At 47.2% G+C, this 27,558-nt stretch overlaps 2 protein-coding genes across 2 annotated transcripts in view; both read left to right on the top strand.

Moving 5' to 3' along the window:
* The first annotated feature begins 159 nt into the window (after positions 1-159).
* Positions 160-9,606, top strand: LOC128813919 (SRSF protein kinase 3-like). The gene is made up of 11 exons (XM_053989378.1): positions 160-205; positions 364-472; positions 956-1,043; positions 3,206-3,293; positions 3,541-3,647; positions 5,525-5,687; positions 6,866-6,951; positions 7,367-7,474; positions 7,897-7,966; positions 8,053-8,145; positions 9,392-9,606. Exons 1-11 carry the CDS (start codon positions 160-162, stop codon positions 9,577-9,579), a joined length of 1,146 nt encoding a protein of 381 aa, XP_053845353.1. The 3' UTR covers positions 9,580-9,606.
* A 1,065-nt stretch (positions 9,607-10,671) lies between these two features.
* Positions 10,672-27,558, top strand: part of SETD5 (SET domain containing 5) — a 65,192-nt gene continuing 48,305 nt past the window's right edge. Inside the window, exon 1 of the mRNA XM_053988974.1 lies at positions 10,672-10,795. The gene's annotated coding sequence lies outside the window, so the exon portion shown is untranslated. The remainder of the gene's footprint in view (positions 10,796-27,558) is intronic.

The following is a 27,558-nucleotide window of genomic DNA, read 5'->3' as shown; positions in this document are numbered from 1 at the left end:
GCTGAAGGGAATGGGAAGGAAAGGGGTGAGGGAACAGCAGAGATATGGCCACCCTGCAGCTCTCCAGCTCTCTTGAAAAGAATAAAGTGCTGAAGTTCACAGCGCCCGTGTCCCACTGCCTCCATCCCCTTGTGCCAGGATCTGCCGTGCTCCAGGGCCATGGAGGAGCAGGTGCAGCAGGAGATGCCATCAGCCCAGCACACAGGTCAGGCCTTGGCCATAAGGCTCCAGAGAGGAGATCATGCCGGGCTCTTCCCAAGCTAGAGGAGGCCACTGGGACCTGTCAGGCTGTCCTCAGCTGCTCATTCAGTCTAAAAGCATTTAGAGATGTCATTAATATCTCTTGGTGATGGTTTTCCACAGGAGGCCACCACCCCATGCAGGAGGGAGAGGTGTTCAACACGCAATACCAGGTGCTGCACAAGCTGGGATGTGGCACCTTTGCCACTGTCTGGCTGTGCCAGGACATGAGGTGAGGGGCTGAGTGCCATTCAGGGAGGTGGGAAGGGGTGGCTGATGTCCTGGGTGGGGCTGGCCCCTCTTGCAGAAACAGCAGAGCAAGAGTCTGGGAGCATGCCAGGCATCCCTGAGCACAGGGAAAATCTGACAGCAAGATCAGTGGGGTGCAACAAGCAGAGCTGGTCCCCAGAAATCAAAGAATGTAAATGAGGTGGGATCAGCCCTTGCTCTACATTTTCTTTTCTTGTTTAGATCCTGCAGTATCCATGTTCTTTTTCTCTCCAGTCCCTTGCTGGTCCCTGGGGCAGTTGTGCTGCCAGATGCCAGCAGGAGGGATGCCCATGGGCCTGGCATGCTGCAAACCGAGGCCAAGGGTGCCTGCAGAAGGGCAGCACCTTCCCTGAGGAGCCCAGGGCTGGCTGACTGGGAGAAAGGGAAGTGCTGCTAGTCAGGACCACGGACATGCTTTGGCTGACAGCTGTGATTCATTTCCCAGGAGGAAGAAGCAGGTAGCTGTGAAGGTTCTGAAAAGCAGGGAAGGCTTTGCTGACGCTGCCCAGGATGAGGTTGCTTTCCTCCACTGTGTAAGTATATTCTACGGGTCTGTGCTTTGCTCCAGCGGATGGCCACTGAGTTCAGGTTTGAGTATCAGCCTCATCATCCCCTCTGGCCTCCAGGTCTCAGTCCAAGGAACAAGGTGGAGAATAGGAAAAAAAACCAAAAGCTGGGGGATTCACAGAAATCACCCTGGCTCAGCACTGGCCTCTGAAACAGGCATTTTCTCCTTCCTGCATCATACTCGGACATGTTGGCTGTGTCTCACTTGCCCTGTTAGCCCATTTCTTTTAGGTGAGACTGAAATCCAGCAAAAAGGAGGTATCTGGAGAATGATAAGGTGGATAATCAACAGAAGAAGGTGGTAATGTTCTTAAAGCAGGAGATGGGAGCATGTCTACTGTACCTGTATCATTCACAGAGGAATATCACTCAGAGGACATTGCTGTACCACAACACTGATACTGAAGTAAAAGGAAATATCTGCACTAGAAAAATATACGATGTACCAAAACACGATAAACATCCAAAGTCAGACAACTTCTTCTGGTCTCTGCTAATGGAGGTGATAATTAGGTGTCTGTATCTGGGTTGTAGCAAAGTTGCCTTTGAAGTTGGCTTGAACTGCTAGTTCTAGAAAACTTGTGGTTACAATTCTTCAAGTTTGCTCAAATACAAAGTTACATCAGCTTCAGATGAGTAAAGCTATTAAATTCTGCATTTTAAATTACTCTGTGGCCTTTCTCCAACAGGTTTGAGAAAGGTTTAGTTAACCTGTAAATCTGTAGGCCCTATCTAAAGGGAGATGAGCCAGATGCAGTGATGCAAGAGGAAGTACCAAGTGGCACCAATTTAATGTAATCAGAGGGCTGCTTTTCTACACATCAGCACAACCCTGTGTAGAGAGTGAGCCTTACCCCTGATTTAATATTAATTCTGGGAGACATGCCTGCCCATTCAGCAGCACACAGCTGTTTCCCAAGGCTTGTTACCACCAGCACTGGGGGGTTAGTGCCTGCAGAACTGCCAGAAGAGATGATCTGGTCTCTGCTTCCAGGGCTGCTCACTTCTGTTGTGCCAGAACAAATCTTCTAACACTGGTGCAGGTGGATCTGGTATCTGCAAAATGAGCCAAACCAAAACCCTGGCAGTTGTGGCCATGAAGAGAGAAAAAACCAGCATGAATTGCTGTACCAGGATAAGTGCTCTGAGAGAGCAAGCCCCTGGTGCTCCTTATCACACAGGTGTGTGGTGCTGTAGCACCTGTGCCTGAAGGTTCACTCAGCACAGTACCCTGGGCCAACAGCACAAGTCCAGGCGGGTATAAGGACAAGCTGAGCACAGGATGCTGCTTCCACTGAATGCTCCCCTGGCCTGTTGCAGTTTCCAGCTGCAGATTTCTCGGGTAAGGATGATGCTTGTGTGGGCAGGAATTCTCAGTGGATTTATCTTGAACCCTTGCAAGTCCCTGTGAGATTCAGTAACCGCAGCCCCCTGTAACAAGAACTGTCTCCAGTCACCCATGTGCTGTGTGAAGAACCATGTCTGCTTTGTTTTTGGAGCTACTACATGCTGGGTTTGAAGACCCCTGGCTCTGGTAGAAAAGATGTGTTCACCCTCTCCACTAGCCCTCCATATCCTATAGATGACTTGCCCATAGCCAACCTTTTTCCAGCACAAAGAAGCCCCCTTCACTGTGTTCTTCCAGCTGTGCAAGCTCTCTCTACCCTGATAAGACAAGTAGCATTCGAGTGGCCAAAGACAGACACAATGTCTCTGCCTCTCTGCAACCCCTTGAGGGAAATTGCCGAAGGGCTGGTGTGAGGGAAAGGAAATGGACAGCCACTGATGCTGGGAGCAGAGAGCTGTCTTCTTGGGGGAATCCCCTTCCAGCACAAGCAGGAGCACTTTCTGGGTCTGCCTGGAGAGAATAAGCAGCAGGAAATGTGCTAGATACGATTAGCAGGACTGGTGTGGGTTGTTTTGACACTGTGAGTGTAATGGTCCCACCTGGTCAAGAGCAAGACAAAACATACAAAAACTCATTCCTGGTTTTCCTGATGTTGTTTTCGTGGGATTTGTCATGAAGTGCCAGAAGAGAAAGTCTGTCAGATAGGATAAAACAGGTGCAAAGTGTCCTTGTGCACATATATGTCTCTGATTGCAGCTTTCTTGGACTCCTCCCCCTCAGGTAAACTGCATGAAGAAGAAGGACCTGGCAGGAGAAAACATCGTCTGTTTGTTAGATGACTTCAGAATGATTGGAGAGAATGGTTTCCATATCCTTCTGTGGAGAGTGCTTTTCTGGGCCAGCAAAGCCTGGGCTTGCCTTGGGGAGCCACAGAATGGTGTAAACCTGAGTGCTGTGCTGCCATAAGGAGGATGAAAGGGCTGCAGCTGGAACAGGGCACAGGAGCGTGGCTGGAGGGGAAAGGCTGAATTAGGAGGTATTTGGTTGCTTTGGTGAAAGGCAAAGTTTTGGTGGTTACACCTTTCTCTGTTAGTGAATCCCTAACTCTTTCCCACATGCGTGCCTGGTATTTGAGGTGCTGGGTCCTTCCATTCGATGTCTGATGGGAAACTACACAGCCCAGGGACTGCCCTTGCCTTTTGTGAAAAAGTCTTTACAGCAGGTGAGAACTTAGCTGCAATCAGGCAAAGGTGCCAAGGGGCTGTTGGCTGCGGGACATGCCACAATCTTCCTCCCAAGGGGAAGGACTTGGGTGTTACTGCCTACGCCTGCAGCCTCCTCAGGTTTGGGAAGGAGTCAGGGCCACAAAGTGCCAAAAGCCAGCAGATGTACACCAGGGAGTCAGGGCTTCTGTTCCCACCAGCTCAGTAATCATTGGGTTCTCTGCTGCTTGTAGAAGTAGCGGGGGACAAACAGCCTGCTGTAGTTCTACTTCTTGTGGGCAAACCATCTCTGCCCTCCTGCTGCCCAGAGAAGTCCCCTCTGGCAGTAATGCCAGACTGCTGGCATTTGCCTTGGCATCCAGCTGTGGGTAGCGCTGTCAGCTCCAGCAGCTTTCTGCATGGTACCACTGAAGGCTGTTGAAGGTCTCCCTCCCATCTTTACAGGAATTTCTAAATTGCTGATTTGGTCAGCAGGTTCTTTCCATCTTGAGGTTTCCCTGTGCAGAGCCAACTTTTCCTTCATCCCCTGTAAGGATGTGTTGTGCCTATTTAAAAGATGGTGAAAAGTTAGTTTCCTCAGGGCTGGCTCTGCTTAAGGAATGGGAAACCTGAGTGAGGCCTCAGAATAGTTAAAATTACTTCTTGCCTCTCGTGCTGAGATTCATCAGAAGTCTGCACTCTTGCCAAGATGAAGACTTGCTACCCTGATTCCTGTGCCCTTCTAGGGATACTAAGAAAGAAAATTGCTTCCTCTTTCATCCTGTTTTCTGTAGTAGCCTCTCCTTTCTCTAAAGAAGCTCCACTAACACCTGAGTAAGTTACACAAAAATGTAGTGCCATTACCTCTGTGTTCCATTTCACACTCAGGCTTTTGCATATACATTATCTGTTTTAATTGTAAAATCTCAGTTCTGTTTTCCCCCTTCAGATCAGCAGCAGGGCAGTATTTACTTCTGATTCATTCCAGTTTAGTTATTTAAATCTTTCCCCACATTTCACAGTTACCATTTAAGGCTGATATTTCCCTGGGGCTGGTGTTCATCCCAGAATAGAATTTGATAATACAGAGAATATTTACCAGTCCTTTATGACTGACCAGAGTGTAAAAAAACAAACCTAAATCTCCCCATAGCCTTTCCTCTGTTATTGATTTCTGATAGTGAGTGTTCATCTCTGGTAGGTGTTGTTTATCTCTCCCCTGTGACAGGCCAGGCTCTCCCTGCTGCATCACAAGCTGTTGTTTCCCTACATGGCTCTCCTGCAGGGCCCTGAAATCCTCTCTCTGCACTCACTCATGGTCTCTCCCCCTCCTGTCTGTGTTATCCTGTGTCTTCTTTCCTTGTATGATGGGACACCCTCCCATGCCTGTCATTGACACCAGTCCCTTTACATGTCACTGTCATTCAAATGGAAGTTGGGGGCTGGTTATAAACAGTGGCAAGGCACAGAGGTCCCAGGACACAACAGCCATACAAACAATAATGTTTTTTCAGGAGAAAGTTCAGCTTTGTAATCATAATAGCCTCCTCATAGCCCCATCCTTCTCCCACTTCCCTGGGCTTGCCCATCTGTGCTGATATCTGTGGACTGTCACGCTGCCTTTTGCTGTGTGTCACCCCAAACAGCCCTTTCCTCACTGGGCTGTCCAGGCCTCCACTTGCTTCTGGGGCTCTGCTGCCGTGTGGGGTGATGAAACCCTTGTGCCTGCTGCACAAGGCCACCCCAACAGGAAACCATTTATTGCCAGTAGGTACCATCAGTGCCCAGACTGTCCCTGGCTTGCACTCCCACTGTGCCCGCTCTGGCAGCTGCTGGGGCAGGAGAGGCGGTGGGGACCCTCTCAGGGCTGGTGTGACAGTGCTGCCTCATTGGCCAGGTGCTGGCAGGGCTGCACTTCCTGCACAAGTGCTGCCGCATCATCCACGCAGACATCAAACCAGAGAACATCCTGCTCTATGGGCGCAGCAAAAGGCTCCAAAGGCTTCTCATGGCTACACTCGACTGCGACCAGGGAACAGAAGGGAGGCTGAAGGGAGCAGGTGAGCACTCCAGGGCTTTTTTAACAAAAAAAATGGACTTAGGTGTTTATTGGCAGGAGAGAAATGAGAGGCAGCAGGTACAGATACCTTAGGAAAGTTCACATCTCCTACAACAGCCAGTACAAAACATTATAGCCAGCTTATGCTGCTGAAAGGCCTCTCCTTTCTCTGCTTAACACAAACACCAGGCTGGGCTCAAGGCACCTACAGAAATGTGGTCCTGCAGGTGGGTTTGTGTAAAGGACAACTACAGGTCACAGATATCTGTTAAGAGCCCCACCACAACCTCGGAGCTCCTTCTCAAGGCTTTAGGTGCAGGACAGTTCCACGTGCCTGATATTTTCAGCTGCTGAAAGCTTTACATACAAAAGGGCTTGATCAGAAAGCTGTATGACACTCCTGCTCTTTATTTCCCTCATTTCTGAGGTTTGTGGGAGACTTGTATGTGCTGCTAATCTTCAAGGTCTTCTGAGACATAATTTATGTGCATAGAATGGTGTGAATATTGAATAAGATGTAGGGCTGGAGAGTTTCTCGAGAGATTATCTCGTCTCCCAGCACTGAGACCTTTCATATTATCCTTGCACTGTGTTCTCCTGTGAGCATTTCTCCCATGACAGTGTTGTTTTGTCTCTCAAACTCTGGGGCAATCAGGGAATGCTAAATTAGTGACCGAGTCTTTTGCTCAGAGCAGAAAAGCACAATATTAAGCATTGGCTGACAGCTCACTGTAAGGCACTAAACCAGGAATTACCTTTTTCTGGGATCATATGAAGCGTAACCTCCACATTGCTTGCCAAGCAGGCTGTATCCAAGGTCTGTGACTGCCAGGGTTGCTGAAGGCTCAGAAGAAATTACAAATGTTTTGGTTCTGACTGGTGCTCTCCTCTGGGCCCACAGTAATTTAACCTTGGTGCTAGAGGAACCTTGCAGCAGGACAGGCGCATGTAGTCTGTTCCACTGTTCCACTCCAAGCTACTGTTCTCCCAAACATTCTCTTATGTTTTTACTGAATACCAGGTCTTTTTTTGTGTTCCTTCAAAAAAGAGGGGTGGCATTTGATTTATGATAAAAAGTATTTAGGAGCTTTTAGGCCAAGAAACATACCTCTCCTGTGGTAAGTGGTGTGTACCTGCTGGTTCAGAAAGGCCTGATTTCTCTTTGTCCTTTCCATCTAGGAGGTGATCTTGGCAATCAGTTGGAAGAATCTGACTTAATGAGCATAGAGGTGAAAATTGCAGATCTAGGAAGCGCATGCTGGACAGTGAGTCTGCTCCAAGTCTCAATCCCGTGACAATGTGGGATGCTATGTGCTTCTTTCTGTGCCACACCGTGTGCCCCTTTACAGCTGAACAGCTATTTCAGAGATGCCGATATTGGGGGGTGTTATGTTTGCCACTCTCAGCTCCAAGCTGTGCATGGTCTTCCTGAGACAGTCAGTTTTGGACTTTTCTCCAGCTTGCAGTTAGTCCCTACAATTAGAAATTTAACTATGTTCAGTGTGAAATGGTGGAGGTAGATTCCCACCGGTGTCAGTGGGGCCAGGAACGTGCTGGCTGTGCCCTACACAAAGCTGAGAACACACATTAATTTGTGTCCCCAGTGTCCTGTTGCTGCACAAGAAGCTTGTGACCACCAGTGCTGCTGTGACTGGTTTAAGGAGTTTGTTTCTGTTTTAGTACAAGCCTTTTTCCAAGGAGATACAGACCCAGCCATACCGTGCCCTGGAAGTGCTTCTTGGATTAGACTACGGCACTCCTGCAGATATCTGGAGTACAGCATGCCTGGTAGGACTGAGGACAGCACTGTGTGTGTAGGGGAGGTGACAGAGATTACCTGGCCAGGGCAGCATGTCCTTAGCATCCACCTACCCATGTAAAGAAAGCTTCCTTTCTGAGAAGGCAAAAGGGGCACTCGTTCACTCTAGGGCAAAAGTCTGCTGCTGGTACGACCCACTCCTAATTTAGTTTAAGCTCTAAGGCAATTCACACTCCATGTAGATTAGCTCAGAGGCTTGCCTGCATCAAGCACAGGCTGCTTTTCATCCTGATGGAGATAAAGGTGTTGTTTCACTGTGGTACAGATCACACCAGTGTGAGTATTTCCACATTTGAGGATCCGTTTTGTGTGATAAAGAGGGCAATATGAGTTAGTGGGCAAGGAAAACTCCAAGACAATTAGTGAATTAACATTGTTAGTCCATTTCTAGGCATTTGAAATGGCAACTGGAGAGTGTCTATTTGATCCTCAACCTGGGAAATACTTCTCCAGAAATGATGGTAGGACTCCATGAGTTTTTTTATTCATTTCACTGACAGAAGTGTCAATGTCTGTATCTAAATTTGTCTTCCTTCCCTCCATCTAGATCATGTTGCTCGTATTATTGAACTCTTGGGAAGAATTCCTCCTCAAATTGTTTTCTCATGGAACAAGTCAACAAAATTTTTCAGCAGGCCAGGTAAGAACTAGCATAAGGAAGTTTATTTTAAAAACCACTGCAGATCTCTGACACACTCCTACTCAGCTCATGCTGAACTCCCCCAAAAGTTACTCACACAATGCAGGCTACAAGCAGGAATGGAACACAAATGAAAATTTCATAAAGAGCAGTAACACTCCCTGCCCTGCCTATCTTTGCAATCCATGAGCATTCCAAGGATGAATGCAAAATCCTGAAAAATGGTCATAGCAAAAACACTGAACAGGGAAAGCATTTCCATTCTTTCTCCTTTAGATTTGGAGAAAATGGAAATGCAGACAGGAAACAGCTCCATGCCATGAAGGCTGAAGAGTGTCTAACAGGCTGCATTTCACCCGTTCACTGACAGAGAACAATGATGATCAGGAACAGGGCACTCATATCCTTCCAATGTGGCTGCTATATTTAGTCTTCTGACCCAACTGCAACATCTCTTCTGTTTGATTCTCCCCAGTTCCTTTCCCTTTGACTCATGAGTCTTGAAACCCTTGACCACAAGGCATCACATGACTCCACCCTTCTGCAATTTGGCCTATCATCCTTCTCCGCTTTCATGCTTACCAGCCTACCCACAGTTCATTCAGTGCTTAGTACTGGTCCCATGCTGGAATTTAACAAGCACCTCCCTGCACATCCACATCCTTTGCTCACATTTATGTATTCTCTGGTGCTTGAAAGAAATGAGTCAAAACTAGCTCTACATTCACTCTCCCTGTGAGCCAACCCGGCCTGACCACACATGCCTAACTTGAATCACTGTATTTACACCGTGCACTCCCCAGGACAAGGGTTGCTTCTCGCTCAGTCAGACACTCTGCTGGGCCCCACAGAGCTGGCTAGCACATAACAAATTCAACAAGAATCTTACGAGCTCTGACACTGAAATAGCACGATGCATCTGGGTGCCTGTGGGCAGGCACAGGGTACAAGCAGCAGTGGCTCTGGCATGGTTATTCTGGGAAGACTTCGTGCACTCTTGGCACATTCTCACCTAAGAAAAGTACTCAGGAACAGGGAGACTCCAAACACTAGCTTGAAAAGGTGGTTCCTGAGAAGCACCCGAGAGCCAAACCTGCAAGGGGCAGCGCAGGTGGAGCTTACAGAGATAATTCCAAGAAGGCGGCAAAGATCTTTCGGGATGCTTTGGGTTAATTCTGAGGCGAGGCGCGGCAGCCACAGCCGCGCAGGTGTGACTGAGGCGCTGTGCCCACGCTGTTTCTGCCAGGCGCGCTCCTGCGGCTCTCCCGGCTCTTTCCCCGTAGCCTCCCCGGCATCCTGGCGGACCGGCACGGCTGGACACCGCAGGAGGCGGCCGCCTTCGCCGCCTTCCTGCTGCCCGCGCTGCACTACGCGCCCGAGCGCCGCGCCAGCGCCGCGCAGAGCCTGCGGCACGCCTGGATCGCCGCGCCGTGACCCGACCCGGCTGTCCCCGCCTGGCGGCTCCGCGGGACCCGCCGCAGCCACCGCACCGCCCTCCCGCGGGGGCGGCGGGGCCGGGCCGGCTCTCACGGCGGGGGCGGCCGCCCGCGCGCCGCCTCTGCCGAGCGACTCCGGAGCGGGGCGGCGGCTGCGCAGCCTCCGGTGGGATCCCGCGGCTCCCTCCGCGCCCGGGCTCCACTCCCTTCCTCCCTGCAGCGCTGCGGACCGCACGCATCGCTCACTGCGAGCAGCCGCAGACGCGGTACACGGCACCGGAACCGGGCGGAGCCCCTCGGCCGAGCGCGGACACCGAACGCCGCGGGGCCCCTCCTACCGCAGAGGGGCTGTCCCTCCGCCTCGCTGCCCCGAGGCCTTTGTTCGGGGCTCAGGGACGGCGGCCGGCCAGCTGTGGAAGCGCTGGCCCCGCCGGCCCGGCCCGAGGAGGGGCGGTCTCAGCCCCGGGCGGCCCCGCCGAGACCCCGTGACGGGACCCCCGGCCCGGCCCCCCTCCCACTCAATCCCGCGCGCGCGGACGTGCCGCGCGGCAGGCCCCGCGCGCGCGCCGCCGCGCAGGCGCCCTGCGCCTCCCTCCGCCCAGACCTCCCGGCCGCCCCCCGCACCGCCCCTTCGTTCTGCCACGTGTCCCGACGCGGGAGTCGCCCCGCGCCGAGCGATCGCGCCCCGCCGGCCCCGCCCCTCGGCACGTAGCGCGGCTCGCCCGGCGGGCGCTGCCGCAGCCCGCCCGCCCCGCATCGCGTCGACGCTGCCGGCGGCCGCCCCCTCCTCTCCGCGCCGAGTGGCAGCGCCGCGCGCCAATGGGGCGCCGGGACCGTGGGGCGCGCGGCGGGGCGGGCGCGTGGAGCCCAATGAAGCGGCGGCAGGGGCGGGGCCGCCGGGCGAGGTCGCCAATGGCGAAGGAGGGAGGGCGGGGCTGTGGCGGCCGCGGGCGCCCCGGCGGGGCGGGACGCGGCGGCGTGACAGCCAACAGGGAGTGGGGTGGGCGTGCCCGGGGCGCCCCTGGCGCCGGCGCCGGGGATCCCCGTGTACCCAGTGCCGTTTCCGCCCGGCCCGGGGAGAAGCCGCCGCTGCCGCCGGGGGAGGGGCCGCCGCTGCCGCGGCTGAGCGCTCGCTCTCGCCGGCTGCCCGGGACACGCCGTGGCGCCGAGCCGGGCCTGGTGCCGCGCAGGGGCCCGGGGAACGGGCCGGCCAGGTAGGCGGGAACCGGCCGTACCCGGCGGCGGGAGGGAACGCTGGGGCGGGCGGCTGGGCGGACGGCCGCGGGGGCTCCTGCGCGGCCCGCGGTCTGACACTCTGGCCTGCGCTTCCTTGGCAGCCCGGTCGGCAGCGCCCCGCCGTGCCCCCGGAGGCCCGGCCCGAGCTGACCCGGTCCGGCGCGGTGTGCGGGCATCATGGCGGGCCCGGCGGTGCGCGGGCTCGGGACGCTGCTGGCCGGTGCAGTGCCAGGGCCGGAGTTGGGGCTGGAGCGGCCGCGGGGCTTTGTCGTTGAAGGCGAGCGCCGGGGAAGCCCCGCTGCAGCCCGGCCTTCTCCGCGCCCCCGTGTCCTCGCATTGTCCCGAGGGGCCGCGGGGATCGTTGTCCGGCTCGGGGCAGCCTCTGGGCTGTGGCTGCCCGCCCCGAACCGCCGGCCCCTCCAGGCCTCGGTGGAGGCGGTGTTTGACCTGCATTTTCTGCTTTCTCATGGTGCCCGCGCGGCGCCTTCCTCCGTAACCCCCGCTCCCGGCGCCGGCGGCTGCAGCGCGGATCCTCCCGCATTTCCTCGCCCGTCACCGCGGCCACCGCCGGCGCAGGGGGGGGTTCCCCGCCGCGCTGCCCGCGCCCCGACCCCGCTCCGACCCCCGACGGCACCGGCAAGGTCACTGTCGGCCGGCGGCTCGTCCTTGGGTGCCGGTGACCGGAGTTCACCGCCGGGCCGGGTGGGGAAGCGGCGCCGGGCAGTGTCTCGCCGTCCCGGGGGAGGGAGAGAGGCGAGGCCGCGTGTGGCCCTGTGGAAGCGGGGGAAATGGGTGTTGCAGCGAGGGGGGGTTCGCAGCCCTTTCCCGGCCGTGTCCTCGTGTTCCTCTGGCACCAGCTGAGATCCTGGGTGCGCTGTTGCGGGGGGAAGAGCGTGTTCTGCGGGGCTGGAGAGGTCACGGGGTGCTGCAGGGCTCCTGTGGCTGCTGCGGGCTCAGGCCATGATGTAATGAGAGCACTGGGGGTACGGCGGGGGTGAATCTCTCTCCTTAGGTGAGGGAAGAACTTGATGTTGGTGTCTGATGGTGTGCTGGTACATTATGGGTTTCAGGCAGTTGCCCCCACCCTGACTGGGTGTTGCTGCTGGAATCTAAATCCAAAAAAGGAATTTCTTATTTTCTTTCAATAATCAGAGATTCCTCTTTTCACTTGTATAGGAAATACTAGGATTTCTTTTTTTCTGCTTCTTGTGGTTGACCCAGGAAGTCATCTTGTTGCCAGCATTTAGGGTTTTTTTTTTTTTGCCGTCGAGGTGCAGGGAGGAGGGTGTTGCTGTGCTCTGGATCCTGTGGGTAAGCGTTGAAGGCAGTGACAGCAGCTGCTGTTGGCTCTGGAGCTCTGGTTGCTATGAGAAAAGCTTCACTAGACTTGGCTGCTATCTCCAGGGAAGGACAGCAGAGCAGCCTCCATTAGTGTGGTGGTACAGGGATGGCTTGCTCATGTTCAGTAAAGGACTTTACTTTTTGGGCTGTTTCCACAGGCTTAAGGCAGAAGCAGGGGTATGTTTTGGTCCTGTGGGACAAAATTGTCCAAGGTGGGTTTCATCACCATTCTTGAGTTGATGGAATTGCATTAAAGTGTGTGTTGGAAGCCCCAAATTACCCTTTCCACATATTTTGGTCTGTGTGAAAAGTAGGACAGCAAGAATTGATATGATCTTCCTGTGAAGTGAAGGCTGCAGTTGTGTCTTTTTTGAACTCCAGTCTCCTTCCCAGCCAGTAACAGAGCCAGATGCTTTTCTTATTGTTTGTATGTCTCCTTCCTCCCCTCCCAGCGCCTGGGCCCCACTTGCCTTATTGACTGGAATTTCTGCTGTGTGCAGTGGGTGTGTGCAGCAGACACCAGCCTGCTAGTGCTGAGGAGGGATTTTCCATTCACAGACCAGGGAACTGTCAAAATAAAGTCCCGACTCAAGTTTAGGACTGGAATCAGAGAGTGGGGAGAGGAGCTTTCCTCTGATGCAGAGTACATTTTATTCTCTGAGCTTCTTGCATGCTTGTATGTCAAAATGTGTAGGAAATGTTGCCCTGCTGTGGAATAAGGAGGTAAAACTCCTGTGGATAATGGGAAAGATTCCTCCCTTTCGGCTGACTCAAATGCTTGAAGGAACAGTTTGCAGGAGGCCATTTTTGACGTGACTCTGTATTGTGGAATCTGCCAGCTCCCATCCACACTCTGTCTGCCTGACTGCAATAGCTTCCTTTTTTTTTTTTTTTAAAGGAAGAATGAGTGCCTTTCTTATCTGCTTAACTAACCATTTGGCACTGGCCCCTGTCTGTATGATACTGTGCTGTCGAGTTAGAGCTATCAGCATATTCCAGTGCGTTTGTTAGAGATGAAACTGTTAGTTGAGGTATGCAGCATGGGAATACATTAGCATTAGAAAACACTGCCATCTTTGTAAACTAACACCTATCATGGGGAGCCCCTTGCCCTGGCCTGAGTTACCCAACTCAGAATTACTATGAGCTTGAAGCAAAAAAATTCCAGGACCAGAATAATGTGAGAGAGATTAAAATATGCCCTTAAATCCGCTTGACTGGCACCAGTCATGTGGTAGGTGCCAAACTCTGAGTAGCTTTTATATTTGAGGATCTGTAGCACACAAATTGCCTCACAAGGTGGGGTGAGCAACTTTCAACCCCCCTAAAACACATCACTCTCTGGGGCTAGAGGTGTAGTCTGCTGCCTAACATGGAGTGACATGACGCCAGTACTGTACTCTGAATTTTGTGAGTATGAAATCTGCTCCTTGTTTTAATGAAATACAGAAAGTGATCTTCATGGCCCTTTAGACTTTGTTTACAGTCTCTCTGTAGGTTGTTTACAGTCTCTCTGTAGGTTATAATGGGGAATTGGTCCATTGCCTCACATTCTTTTGGATAACTGGCACTGCTTTGACAAGGCCCTGGCTCTTCATTTTACTGTCAAATCCCAAGTGACCTGAAAGTAATATTCCTTAGCTAATGTTGTCTGATATTTCCCTACTGCAAGGTGGTGTGATGAAATCCCATGTACATTGGAATCACTTTTTAAAAAGAGCCTCAGTTACCACAAGATTTTATTTTAAAACTAACAGGTCAAAGTTGAAAAAACACAGGAAAGGGATGGCATTGAACTGGAATCTCAGAACATGCAAAAGGTATGCTCTTTTTTCCGAAGGGAGAAAACCCAACCAGCAATCATGGATTTAAATTTTCCAAATGTTCCTTGAAGTAAAAAAGCCGTTTTTAATTCAAAGCTCCAGGTGCAAAGTGTGCAAGGGAGAACTAAATGTGTGATGTCCCAGACATGTATTTTATTAATCTGTCCAGTCTATGCTTTCTCCCATTTTGGATGATCAGGGTTTTACAAACTTGTGTTGAATGATGTGATGAGATAAAAATGTTTTTATCTATTCTGGCAATATTAAAACAAGCATAATGACTGTTCAGAGGTTTGAAAATTCAAAAATCATTGTTCTCATGACATTATTACTGTATTACAAAAACACATTTGTGTTTTTACTCTGGTGCTGCTTGTGTGTGTAACTCTGAAATTTTGCCAATGAAATGCTGTGTTGTGTGCAGTGTATGAGAAAGAATGCAATAGGCAAACTGTTCTTTATGTGTACAAGATGTAGTAGCAGTGCTTGAGTTGAAATGTTAAACATGCTTAAGTGTATAGCGTGTGAGCTGGTAAGTCTCAGTTTCCCCTATGAAACTTTGGCTGCTATTTGATTTTAAAATAAAAATTATGTTGTGTTTTACTTGTCTATTTAGGTTTTTTTTCCCCTCTTCCAAATTAAAAGAAAAATAGCTATGGGTATTACAGCTCTTACAGATTCTACAGCCAGTCTTTGGCTCCCATGACCAACTTGTGGCAAGAGTTAGTGCACAGTAAGTTTGCACTTGCATTGTTAGGGACGGGTTTGTATAAATCTGGCTTAACCTAAACCTTTTGCTTATTTTGATAATGGAAAAAGTCCCAGACCATAATGCAGAAAGAGTTCAGCATTTTGAAACTGTGCAAACTGAGATTTTTTTTTTCCCACTTTTTCCTTTTAATTCCTTATTGAAATTGCTTGGGGGATCTTGATTAGGGTTGGTGTTTTTTTTCCACAGGATTTGCTATTTTGGTGGCAATTTTCCAGTATTCCTGTAGCAAATCAGCCGAGCTGCAGCCCCTGTCCCTGCTGAGCAGGGAGAATGTGCAGTGCTCCAGGCCTCCCCGCTGAGCTCACACAGGGGTGGGACTTGCTAAGCTGCTGAAATCGCAGCTAATGCCCACTGAGCATGCTGAGAAACAGTTTTTCAACTGCTCCTAGTTTAAATTTTTTTTCTATAATTAGCGAAGATGCTCTTTGTCTTGAAGGATGATCTATGGGACAAATCAGGAGGTTCTGGTTCATCATCCCCCTTCCCCCCTCCCAAGCCAATGGTGAAGTAGTATTTTCCTGTAACAAAAATAGCTGAAGAGATTTTTCCCTCACTTCAACCGATGAGTCTGAACTTGAAAAGCTGTAGCCCAAAAAAAGAAACCTTCAGCAAATAATAGTCTTAATGCTAGTTTCTGTTGCCACAAGTCCTATAGGAGCATCAATATAGTTGTTTAAATTGTAAATCTGCATAATTCTGATCCTTGAATCTAATTTAAATGCTGAAACAAGGAGAACAAACAAACTATATTTTAAATAATATATTTGAGAAATAAACTATTTCTTGGTGAGTTTTATTTTCCTCCTGCCAGACATGCACAAACCCCAATTATTTTAATGAGCAATATGGGAAATATTCAGCAAAGTGTACTGATGTACTCAGACTTTAAGGTGGAAGAATGTGGGAGGATTTGTCAGCGGTTTGAGTGGCAAGCTTTTAGTGAGCGGGAGAAGTAATTTCTTTTGTGGTCAGGAATCTAATAGTCTCACATTCACCAAACATGAAGAAAAAAGAGGGGACTAAGAGAGAGGAACGTAGAAGAGTGGCATTGAGAAATGGTCAGGAATTTGACTTTTAGAGTGAAGTTCAGAAATGATCTGTTTATGCTAAAGTGTAATCCTTATAAACTTGATAACGTAGACAGGTCTTGCATTCCTCCCTGAGGGTCACAGAAGGGCTAAGTTTAGCAAAGGGGAGGTATCCCAAACACTCAGATCTATCTAGTTTTCAAGGCAGCAAACTTTTCTGTTTTCATCCTGTTCTAAACAAGCCTAAGGTTTGGGGTTTTTTTGTTTTTGTTTTCACTTAAAGCAGCCTTTTGAGGCAGAATGTGAGTTAGCTTTAAAACCAAAATGCCCTAAAATATTTCAAAGTAATTTCACAGTAGAAAGGTCACAGTGCTTTTGATGTGTTCATATTTAGAACATGATTACAATTGCAATCATACACATTGACAAGAAGATATTGTCTGGATTTGGTAGCTGCTCATTTAGTGACTCAGGCCTATTCCTGTTGTCCTCACAGAACTCATACCAGGGTTTTCTTCTGCAGCCTTGCTGATTTACAGGACAAAAAGTTTTCAGTGACCGTGCCAGCAACCTGGAAAACAGTTTGAAGTTCTTTCTGATACTTTCTTTCTTTCTTGACTTTAAAGCAAGCAGTTTGAAATGCAACTTGTTGATAGGGAAGGCGTGTGAGACCCTGCCACGGAACTTTTTAACAGAACATGCCTGCTGCTACTGATTCAGTAAAGGAAAAAAAAAAAAAAAGAAAAAAAGAGGATGCAGCTTGGAGTTTTAGTTAATTGGCATCAGATTATGTGGCCTCTTGGTTTTGCATGACTTTGAATCATGAAAATAAGTGGCAGAGAATTTTTGAGGATTATGTTGATGGTCATATTTGGCTAAGGAAGCCCACATAAGACAGTATTGCTCACACTGCAGGACAGAAAGTTGCTGCTTGCTTCTGGGAGCAGAATACGGGAGGCGCAGAGGTTATAGCTGATGGAAGGATGAGACCAGGAAGACTGAAACTTTTCATTACAGCTGCAGGTAGTGCAGAGAATGGGAACAGAGGCATATTTTTCAGTGTGGTCATGTTTCCCAGTGCTGCCTCTGCCCAAATTACATCTTTCTGGGAATGCTTTAAGTCAGGTTTTAGGACTGGAACCCCTGCAGGATGCTGGTGTGGAAACTTCTGCCAAGGAGCAGAAGTTCTTAACTGTTTTGTCTTTTTTTTTAACAGTTCTTAACTGTTTTTATGGGAGAGAGTGAGGAGGTGAGAACGTATCCTTGCTTGTAGGCAGGAAGGAGTACACTGGGGAAAGTTTGAGAACCAATGATTTGGGAAACTGAAGTGCCCTGGGGGTTCAACATGGAGCCCTTAAAATAGCATGCCTCAACCTGAGCTGCACTATCAATTTATAGATACTTGGAAGAGTACACAAGCCTTTTGCATTTGTGTGGCCTTTAACTAAAGACACTAAAACATTATTTGCTGTGTTTCAGTGGCATTGAATTGGAATAGCTTATAATGTTACAAGAGTGCTTTCAGTAATGTGGCTGTAGATTAACTTTTGATACAGCTAAGATCTGGAAGCTTCCTGTATAAATACATCTAAAGTGAACCTTTGAAGAAAAGATGACTGCTTGGTTGAGTTAAGTAGGCTCTGTTTGACTGTAGAGGAGACTGGCTTGCTGGTTCAAAGTTCTCTTGCAGTTCTATGAACTTAAGGATGTTGGGGTTCAAGATGGCCTGGAAGTTAAGAGGGAACAAAGATACTTGGAGGGTGAAAGTCAGGTTCTGAGCTTGTCACAAACTCGCTTTGTTGTGCAGTTCTTCTAATTTCCACCTCGGGCTTTGCTTATATATGGAAATTTGTGTGTTAAACTGGAATGGGTGTTCATGACACACAGTATATTCATTGTACAGCTTTGTGCAGGTTTTTGGTGCACAAGTGTTCCATAGCAGATCAGGCTGACAGCCCTCTTCTTCCCAGTATCACTTTTACCTCTCTTCTGGCCCATGCCTGCCCCAGTAGTGAACTGTTCAGGAAGATTACCATTCAGAAAACAAGTGCATTTCATTTTTGAAAGGAAGAGTTTTCTGCTGGCTTCTGCCTGAACTGCTTGACTGTGGGGTCAGGTTAGCACCAGTGCAGGGAGGGACGGGGAGGCTGCACTGAAGCCGTGCCAGCTGAAGTCAGCTTGAAACTATTGCAGAACTGCACCCTGCGAGCGAGGTTACTCCGGGTGAAGTTACATGAGACAGCTGAGCATATCCAACTGCTCTGCTGCTGAATGGGGGAAGTTTTGTTCCCCCTTGCTCTCTCACCCAACGGGGAGTTCTGCCTTTTTTGTTTGCCAGCTCTGGTTCCTGCTGGATTCCTTTTCTGAACTCCTCCAGCTTGCTAACCCAGTAGAAAGCTGTGTTGGGGTTATTTTATGTTTTGGGTTTTGCTGGATTATTTTTTTGCCAAGATAGTGAACTGAACTGGCTCACTGAGAGACTTGTCAGGCATCCAGAGCCCTCACAAAATAAATAGGGGAGAGCATATGGGTGGAAGTGCAGAGGATGTGGTGGGGACCAGAGAAGGGGAACAGGGTCTCCGCCTTTCAGTGCCACGCCCAGCGCGGCCAGCTCAGGCTGTCCCCTGTAACTTCACACTCCTCTGAAAGGAGAGTGAGCCACCATCCCTGCAGGCTGACAAACCTGTGCCAATCCGTGAGTTTGTGCCCTTGATCACTGTGTGTGGAGTGCTTTATTTAGACAAACCCTTAGTTCCCTGCTTGAAAATTGGTGATGTAGTCTTGCCTTCATCTGTTCTTGTTTGTTTGAGAAGCTGGTCAGATGTGAGTTTTAATGTAGGCTTAAGCTGTGATGGTGGAGAAGTGTTACAGCCTAAGCTTGGTGCTTAACTGTTTCAAACCAGCAAAATATTGTAGTTGAACTTTTGCAGAAAGTCAGTACAGCTGAAAGCTGGAGTGGTGGCTCATTTTGGACGATTGCAAAAAGTTAAGTAGTATAAAAATACTACTAATCTGTGTAAGTAAAACCACACAATGTTTCTTATCTTTTTTTTTTTAACCTAGGAATTAGAAAGTCTTTTTTTTGTACTTACTTGCCAGTCTTTACAGGTAATGAAATACCAAGGTGTGCAGAAAATTATAAATTACTGAAGATATGCTGTCAAATGTATAAAAAAAGATCATGGCGTGAATTCCATATTACTTCACTGAAAATATATGAAGTGTGACTGGAACAACACAAAAATGTAATTCAGCCAAGGCCAGTTGCAGCAGAAACTTCAGTCCAATTTCTTTAATATGGAAAACTTGGTTATAGCAAATTTGAAATAAAGCAATTGTCTGTGCACTGCAGATCCTGTTGTGGTTGCTCTGTCTGCTCACTGTGAGCTGGGGTTTTGTCTCATACCTAGTGAGACTACTTAGTCTAACAGAACTTGAGGCAGCATTTTGGCTGTTGGTGTTTGAATAAAGGTATTTAAATGTTAGCATGTCATGACATCTCCAAACGTGTATTGCTGTGCAAAAAAAAATTCATGATGGGTGTGAGCAGTATGTCTCATAAGCAAGAAATCTCATCTGTTGCAAGGGTAATCTTTTATTTAATGAAAACATTTGCAAATAGGCCCAAATCAATCACTTTGCTTTAAGGGAACCAAGCAGAGTGTATGTGCTGTCTTATCTTTACAGCTGACAGCAGTTGTGAGTCTTTGCAGTGTGGAGCTGAATGCCCAGGTGAGCACTGGGGTGATGTGTACTGAGAGCTATGGGGACTTCATCTGAGTGCTTGTGTCTGCTCCCCACCCATGCCCCAGGATAAGGACTCAGGGTTGGACACATGGTTTATCTGTGACAGTGGCTGGGCAGGAGGTGGAAAGTTATACTAGGACGTTGCATTTTGGGGTAGGCCATCCCAAATCTGTCTCTTTAGATATCTCCCTTATCAGTAGGAAGATCTCTGCTGAGGTTAAAGCTGTGACTTGTGAGATAGCAAAGGAAATACCTTAACTCTACCCTGCAGTGGTATTGTTTGGAGGGGCTGTTTCTTGCACGCTCTGCCTGAGGTGGGAGGCACTTGGATGCCCAAGTCCCAAGGCTGTTGGCATTCTTTTCACACCTAGGGAAATCACCATCAGTGCTGCTAACAGTGGTGCTTGTTACCTTTCCAGCTTAGCTCCTGAAACACTTGGAGCATGGTGTGGGTCACTCAAAGTCAAGAAGCTGAGCACAGAAGTGTTTACATCTGACAACACAGGTTTGATCTCCGGTGGATTCTCTTTGGCTACTGCAGGCTCAAAGTATCTTTTATGAAATGTTCAGGTACAGAATTTGTAAGAAGATGAAAAACTCACAAACTGGGAAATTACTTTCCCCACAAGCTGCCGTGGAACAACATAAGAGTTGAAATTGATGTGTCACAGTTCCTGGCTCCTGCATTTCTAAGTCTTACATGTGCAGACAGCAGTAATAAATTAATGAAGAATAAAGCACTAGCATGTTCTAAAAGTGAGACTATGCATTCAAACCTGCAGTCATTAGTTAAGCCTCTCTTGGGTGCAGCTTGGGACTGTCAGCTTGAAACTGGTCAGCAGAAATTTGTTGAATCACACTTGGGAAGAGAATCCCAGGGAGAATGAAATGGGATGTCCAAATGTTCATGTAAGTTCTGTGGTTTTTGCAGAACTGTATGAAAGTGTAACCAGGATCCTGTCCATGAAATCCTTTGCTTGAAAAATCTTTCTTTTTTTTTTTTTTTAACAGTTTTTAAACAGTGTCACACAGCAGAGTGGATGGGGGGAGCAGGCTGTTCTTGTAAGCAAAGTTTGTAGCTTTCTGTTGCTCTTCCAGTGTCAGAGTTTAGGCGTCATTCCTTTTTCTGAGTAATAGTGAAGCAGTCTGTTCCCATGAGAGTCACTAGGCTGAGGCAGTACTTGAAAGGAATTCTAAAATTTTCAGTTTCACATGAAGAGAAGGTTGTGAAGGAGGAAAAAAGTAGCTTTGACACATATTTTAAAAATGTTGGAGTTGAAGTTGTTGAGAGATGGTTGTTACTGAAATTGTACATGACTTTAAAATGTAGAAATTCATCTTGAACAATGGGACTTTCTGTGAAATTCTTTTAGTACTGAAAAGGTATAATTTAGCTTGGGTTAAAATCTCTGCAGTTACACTGATCATCGCTGATTTTTGGAGTCTGCCACTTCCCTCCCAGGATGCATGTGTGGGTCCTTAGCTTTTACTGACCAGGAATGAAACATGTGAAATGGCCGGTGGCTGAAAATTTTTTCAGGTGCTTTTTGCCCCTTAAAGTTCAAGATGAAATGCTGGCAAGATTATGTGTCCCCACTCTTGTTCTGCTTAGAGCTAGATAAAGCCCTGGCTTTCATGTCTAGAAACACTGTATGTGACATCTCAGGAGTGGTATTTTGATTTTACTGATAAAAATATTAAGGCACAAAAAAGGAATTGATTTGCATAGGACATCTTATAGGCAGTGTGGAGGTACAACATATTTGGTGTGAGGGTGTTCTTGGCTTCTGGTCTAGTGGTGCAAAGTGCAGTTTTAGGTGGCTCTCTCACCCACACCAGTCATCACCTCTGCCTACACGTCCATGTTCTGTAGTGTTGTGTTCCTTCTCTATGTATCTTCAGTTTCTTTCAGTAAAGCTTCAGTGGTTTTAATACTGCTGTTAGTAGGTGTGGTGGGGAGTGCATTATGTAGTGGATACAGGTGAAAACATCTGTATGAGTTGATGATGGGGAAGCATGGTGGTATGAGCCAGGGTGTTTTCCCTGCCTGTTTTCACTAGCTTTATAATGCTCCAAGGTAGTTTGGGTTATGAACAATGCTGCTACTGATTTGTAGCCACAGGACTGATAAGCTATGTAAAGGGGCCTTCAGAGTACTTTGGCAAACTGTGTTTGGATGTCTAGTGTGCACAAAATCTATCTGCATTACTCAGGAAGATAATTCCTGTCTGTGCTGTTCTCCTTCTGTGTTTAGATCATTCTTCTATCCAACTCTTACCCAGCTGAGGTCTCAATAGTTCTCAGTTTTTCCATAATGACAAAATCAAATTAGCCCTATGAGTGGTGCATGTGAAATTCCTTTTGGTTAAAGCACATTGCCCTGAATATTTTCTGGCTTTTTTTTTTTTTTTCTTGTGAGAATTCAGCATCTTGTGTTTGAAAGAGAAAAGATGCAGATGAGGAAATGCTGTTGTTTAAGGTACGGGGAGGAACACGTAACTTGTTTCTAGAACATAATCTGTCCAGCTGTGACTTAGTCATCTTCAGTCTTATATAAAATGCATCCAATCTAAATAGTTGAGCATCTCCCTCCTGAATGCGGCAAACCTTTTATGCTTATGTGAAGATGTGAAGCTGTAACAGGCGCAAGGCATCGTCTTAGAAGTACCTTCATACTTGTGAACCTGCAGCATCCATCATACTGTCAAGCCTCATTTACTCATGTGATGGGATTTTTTTTATTTTATTCTGTTCCACATTTTTTTCAAGCTTAAAGAGATTCCTTGCTCTTGGCAGAGAACACAGCACTAATAATTCCAGACAGGAGAGCAGAGAACGTAACGTGAGAACAAGGGTGACTCTTGAATCAGAGTGAAGGTTTTGTTCATCTCTGACAGGGCCAAAAATTGATGTTTAAGGAAGAATGTAAGGTGAGGAGATCACAGGATCTTGGCTAATGTCTCTAATTTCAGTGTAGTAGTTCCTGCTGTTACATTACATGCAGCCCTGCTCTTAGTCACCTGGATTTCAGATAGCTGTTCTTCAAGGAAAGGGGGATAACTTGACTATTATGAAATGCTTTTATATGGATAAACGTATTTCTACACAGGTCCTTTGTTTATATAATTATGGAGGTTTTGGAGGGGTGGGGGAGATTTTTCTTAGTGACAAGCAGGAACTTGTAAGCTTTGTAGGAACTGGCATGTGTGAGTTGAGAGATACTCTATGCTAGTTAAGGGATGATGGACAGCCTTGTTCAGGTAGTCAAGAAAACTGATGTTGTACAACAACTGAGTGTGTTGTTAAATAAATGTATTGATAAAGAGAGGTGTTGATAAATCTTATGACTGTGGACATGGAAGATGACATTTAAAATTCTGTCAATACAGCTCCCATTAATACACATTTCATGAAACTGGGGAAGCTAGCATCTTCAGTCACATATGTATGCAGGGGAAGGTCTCCTTAGGAGGGGTACTTGGAGCTGTGCTTCACTTGGGTAGTTGGAAACATTCTTCAAAACCTTCTGAGAAAGTGTTTGATGTAGTTTTAGTTCTAAAAAAAGTTCTACCTTTTTTTTCATATGAACTACAAATACACTATGCTCACTGTGAAGACTCAATGGCTTGGGTTGATGCTGCTTGGGGACCTCAAGGCTGCAATGCATTGCATGATTTTTGTGGTAAATCCATATACTGTTTTTCAGGCTGTACTTGACAAACATGGCCTAGCTCTCATGTAAGTGGCCATGCCAAGTGTAAAAATGACTAGGTGAGATTTTCCAGTCTTTGTTAGGTGGAAAGTCAGATCATCAGAAGGTTATTTTTGGCCTTAAAATACATAATTATGCAAAGACTTAGTGGCCCTGGAGAAGAAATAAGCAATGCCCTGAGCAACTGATCCAAGTTGGCCCCTGCTTTGGGGGTAGGGAGACAGTGTTTCAGCCAATTTAACCTTCAGTGGTCCCTTCAAATCTGGATTATCCAGTGATTGAGTGCAAGACTGGGTGTAGGAGGTCTAGGGGGACATGCCTGTTTCAGGTGGAGAGGGCAAAAGATAGGAGGAAGAAGGCTGTACTCTGATAGTGGAAATGTTTGTGCTGGAGAAATTGCATTAACAATGGAGACCTGAAATATCTGAGATTGGAACTTGGCAAGGTCACACCTAGCTTTATAGATGCTTGTGAGATGAAATCAGATTTTAATTTGCTGTTCTTTAGATTCTTTTTATCTGAATAGCATAAAATATTTGAGAATTCTTGGTCACTAGAGAGCTACTAGGGAGATAATAAAGTATATTTAGGGATCTCTGAATTGTTTTGCCACATTTCAACAAAAGATGTGAATCCATCCAGATGCAAGGTGATGCATTTGTTAGCAAAACTGCAGACCACCTATAAATTGTGAAACAGCATTCTGGAAAGCAGTAGCTTGAAGGGCTTTAAGGTCTTTACAGCTTGTTGCCTCTACCTTGTACTTGGGCCAATATTTTATTTAAAAGGGTTAATGTGATTCTTGGGCATATTGAAGAGGAGAAAAAAAAAGTGGGGGAAAAGAATGTGAAGCAAAATAAGTAATCTTATAAACACAGCACTGTTGAGACTGATACTAGAATTGAATTTTGGTTTCCATGCTTCAAGAAGAATGCCAGTGTATTTGGAGAGAATTCAAAGGACAGCTGCAGAAATGATCCAGGGACTGGAAAATAAGCCTCATGATGTGAGGTTTAAAGGAACTCAACTTACTCAGCTTATTGAAAAGACAATTGAGGGAGGACTTGATCTTTCTGTAAAAGGACTTGTGAGATTTGCTGACAGAGGCATAGCAATATCAACTGAGGGTAGACAAATTCAATTTTGAAGTACAGTTTCTTAGCACTGATAGTAATTAAACATCAGATTTGTTTACAGGCAAGGGGAAAGGAGCAAACATTCATCTTAGTCTTTTACGAAAGGCCCAACTTAGTCCTTTTTGGAGAAAATACATTGCGATTTATTTTTAAAACTATGGTAATATGCCTTTCCTGACACTGGAGTTTAAGAATCTTTGAAGATTTTGTGCCGTGATCAGTTGGTGCAAGTTCAGGTACAAGAACTTGCAGTCACAGCCAAGATCATGAAATTAAGATTAATTTAGAGGAGAAATAGTTAAGCTGGTTCTAGAATACTGCCTTGCATAACACACATAGATGTGAAGGGAACTCTGAAATTTAATGCTTTGTGGTGTGCATCATTGGAACATAGCTCTTTCCCATACTGTGTTGCTTCAGATGTTTAAGATATGGTTAAGGCTTTCTGAAAGCCCCTACAGAGAAGCCCTGATGTAACTGTGTACTCTCACCGTATTCAGATGAGCATTCCTGCATTCCGGTTGGCCGCAGCAGAAGTCTGTAAATCTTTTTCATCCTTTTTTAGAAACAGTATGAAAAAAATTGCACAATGGCAGTAATTATAATTCTTCTGAGAGTAAGCACAAACTCTCCTGGTAGGTTTCATTCTTCAATGAATGTAGGATATTCTCTATCTCTCAGGTTAACTGGACTTGTTCAGAAAGTTTGTGTTGAAACAAATAATTGTAAGAAGTGATGTTCTAATAGCACTTGTTTGCTGGTTTTCATGCTGTCCAAATGAGAGTACTTTAGCAATTCTACTTGCCCATCACTTTGTAAATTCACCTGGGGAATTGAGTGACTCATTTTAGTAATGGCTCCAGATCATGCTTCTACTTTTTATTTGCAGTTGTGCATTCCACCACTCCCTTGACGGCTGCCAAGTTTCTATATTTCCATAGATTACCTTGTTCCAGATGCCTTTGCAGACATGCAGAGCTCTTAAATTCCCTTCTGGTAGCTCTCAAAATCTGCTGCTTTGTGCAGGTGGAGCTCTCCCAGTTGGTTCTGCCTGAGTGCATGCTCGTCCTTGCCTGTGCAGAGGAGGACGTTGAGCTACCTGGGCTGCTCTTTTCTCCTGTGTGGCTGCATTCCTGCCTCTCCTCTCTTCCTCCTCCAGGTCCAGTCAGGGAGGAGCCCCATTGCTGTCACCTCTGCAGCTGTGCAGTAAGAAAATGCTTCTATGCGCTATGGAAGAAAAGGCAGCTGAACGTTTTCTGAACGTTTTCTATCCATTTGTCATATAAATTGTGTTGTTTCTGAGGTGGGAAAGAAGTTGTCTGGCAGCTGGAAGTTTCCTTGCTTAGGGCTAGAGGGATAGCAAACTGCAGGAACGTGTTGGGGCACTACACAGCACAAAGAAAAGACCTCCAGCTTCGAGATCAAGTGCAGCAATCCCTGCTACTCACCTTGTCCAGACAGCCCTGTCTGCCTTAACCTGCAGGAGCAGCTCGCAGGAAAAAGTCACAGCTGCACACAGAAGAGGTTGTGAGGGCTTAGTTCACGAGTAGGGAAATCTCCCTCTTCCTTGCCTTTCCTCTGGGATGTGTCATTGTCCCCCTCTCCACAGCATCACAAAGCTGATGGAGAGGACCTGCTGGAGGAGGGCTGTCAGCCTGTTCAGCCTGAGCAACTTCTTGCATTTCAACCTCTTTGTTTCATTTTGTGGTTGTGCTTAGTTGCATTTATGATAATCATGAAAAATACCCTGAATGTATTACTCTGCTCGTAATTCAACATTGAAAAAAGATGGAGGTAGCAGATAGTATTACAAAGATGTGTTACAGAACCACTCACTCAGCATCGCTTTCTTGTGAGCTCTGAGTGAGCACTCTTGGCCAACTGTTTGATGTCAATGCTCCTGTGTTACCACCCACAAGCAGTTAAGGTGGTTGGTTGATGGTGTGCTGTGCTTTTCTCAAAGGAAGAAATTACTAATTTATGTGCAAGTCATCAGAAATAAATCAGGTTTAAGTGATTTTTGTCTTTTTTTCAGTCACTGGTTGCAGGTGTTTTACTGCTAATTTCTGGTCATCTGCATTTACTTTGAAAATGTGTTCAACTGGATTATCTACTTTTTATCTTGTTAATAAAAAAATGGGCTATTAAAAAAAGTGATCATGGCTCTCAGCACTGTCTTGCCAAGCTTTGCATTTCTTGCCAGCAGTTAGGAAGTAGGTATTTGGGAGTTTCCTGAATAAGCATTACACCTTTTTCTCTGTGATTGTAAGAGCACGTCTGTGATTATATTGTTTTACAAAAGAAAAAAAAAAAGTATCAAAATAACTTTTAAAAATTTATATTCCTTAAATCTAGTTGGGCCAATATATTGTTGGCTGCTGTCTTATTCTGTAAATCTGATTACTGGGTGAACATCCACTCTACATGGAGGATCCAACATGCAGAGCTGGGGCATGCCGAGTCAGTAGTACCTGCATTTTGGGATCAGCGCATATCTTACCAGTGCCAAAATACTGTATAATGCGAGATGCAACTCATCCAGAAAAGTGAAACACGATAAGGAACGCCTCTTGGACATTGTTCAGCATCATTGAGTGGTTGGAAGCCCCAGAAGGGGAGCTAAGGGGTTTTGGCTGATGCTGCCTTTGGGCCTCAACAGTGCTCTCAGTCTGCTAAGAGGTTTTGTGCTGGGAAAAGCACATCTGTGAGAAATTTGTGAATTTGCTAGGGGTCCCCAGAACCATCTTACATGACCAGGAGTGCAACTGGGCACCAGGTCCTGGGCAAGTGCTACAGTTGGTGATGTCTCCTAGAAAGATGTCCCTGAGAAGGGGATGAGGTGGGATAGTGCAGTGGGCCGAGCCTTGAAACCTGTCACAACACGGGAATATTGCCAAAATCCTGTACAAATCACGGGATTTTAATGCATAACAGTGATTATGTAGCTCAGTAATGGATCCGACTCTTGCCGTGTGCAGCGCGGGTTGCAGGTGTTTTTGTCACCTGGTTTCTCACTCGAGGCCCATCAGACAGACCGACGTTTGTGGAACGCAGCTCAAGAGCGTTACACAAGCCTGGAGTAACTTCCTTACAACGCGGAGAAAAATGTGTTTGCATGATCTTGAGCCCAGGTGCAAGGCTGCAAAACTTGCCAGTCACAAACCACAGAGGCCAGGTTGGAG

This window comes from Vidua macroura, chromosome 13, assembly GCF_024509145.1.
Source record: "Vidua macroura isolate BioBank_ID:100142 chromosome 13, ASM2450914v1, whole genome shotgun sequence".
Lineage (NCBI taxonomy): Eukaryota > Metazoa > Chordata > Aves > Passeriformes > Viduidae > Vidua > Vidua macroura.
This window is presented reverse-complemented; position numbering and strand designations above follow the sequence as displayed.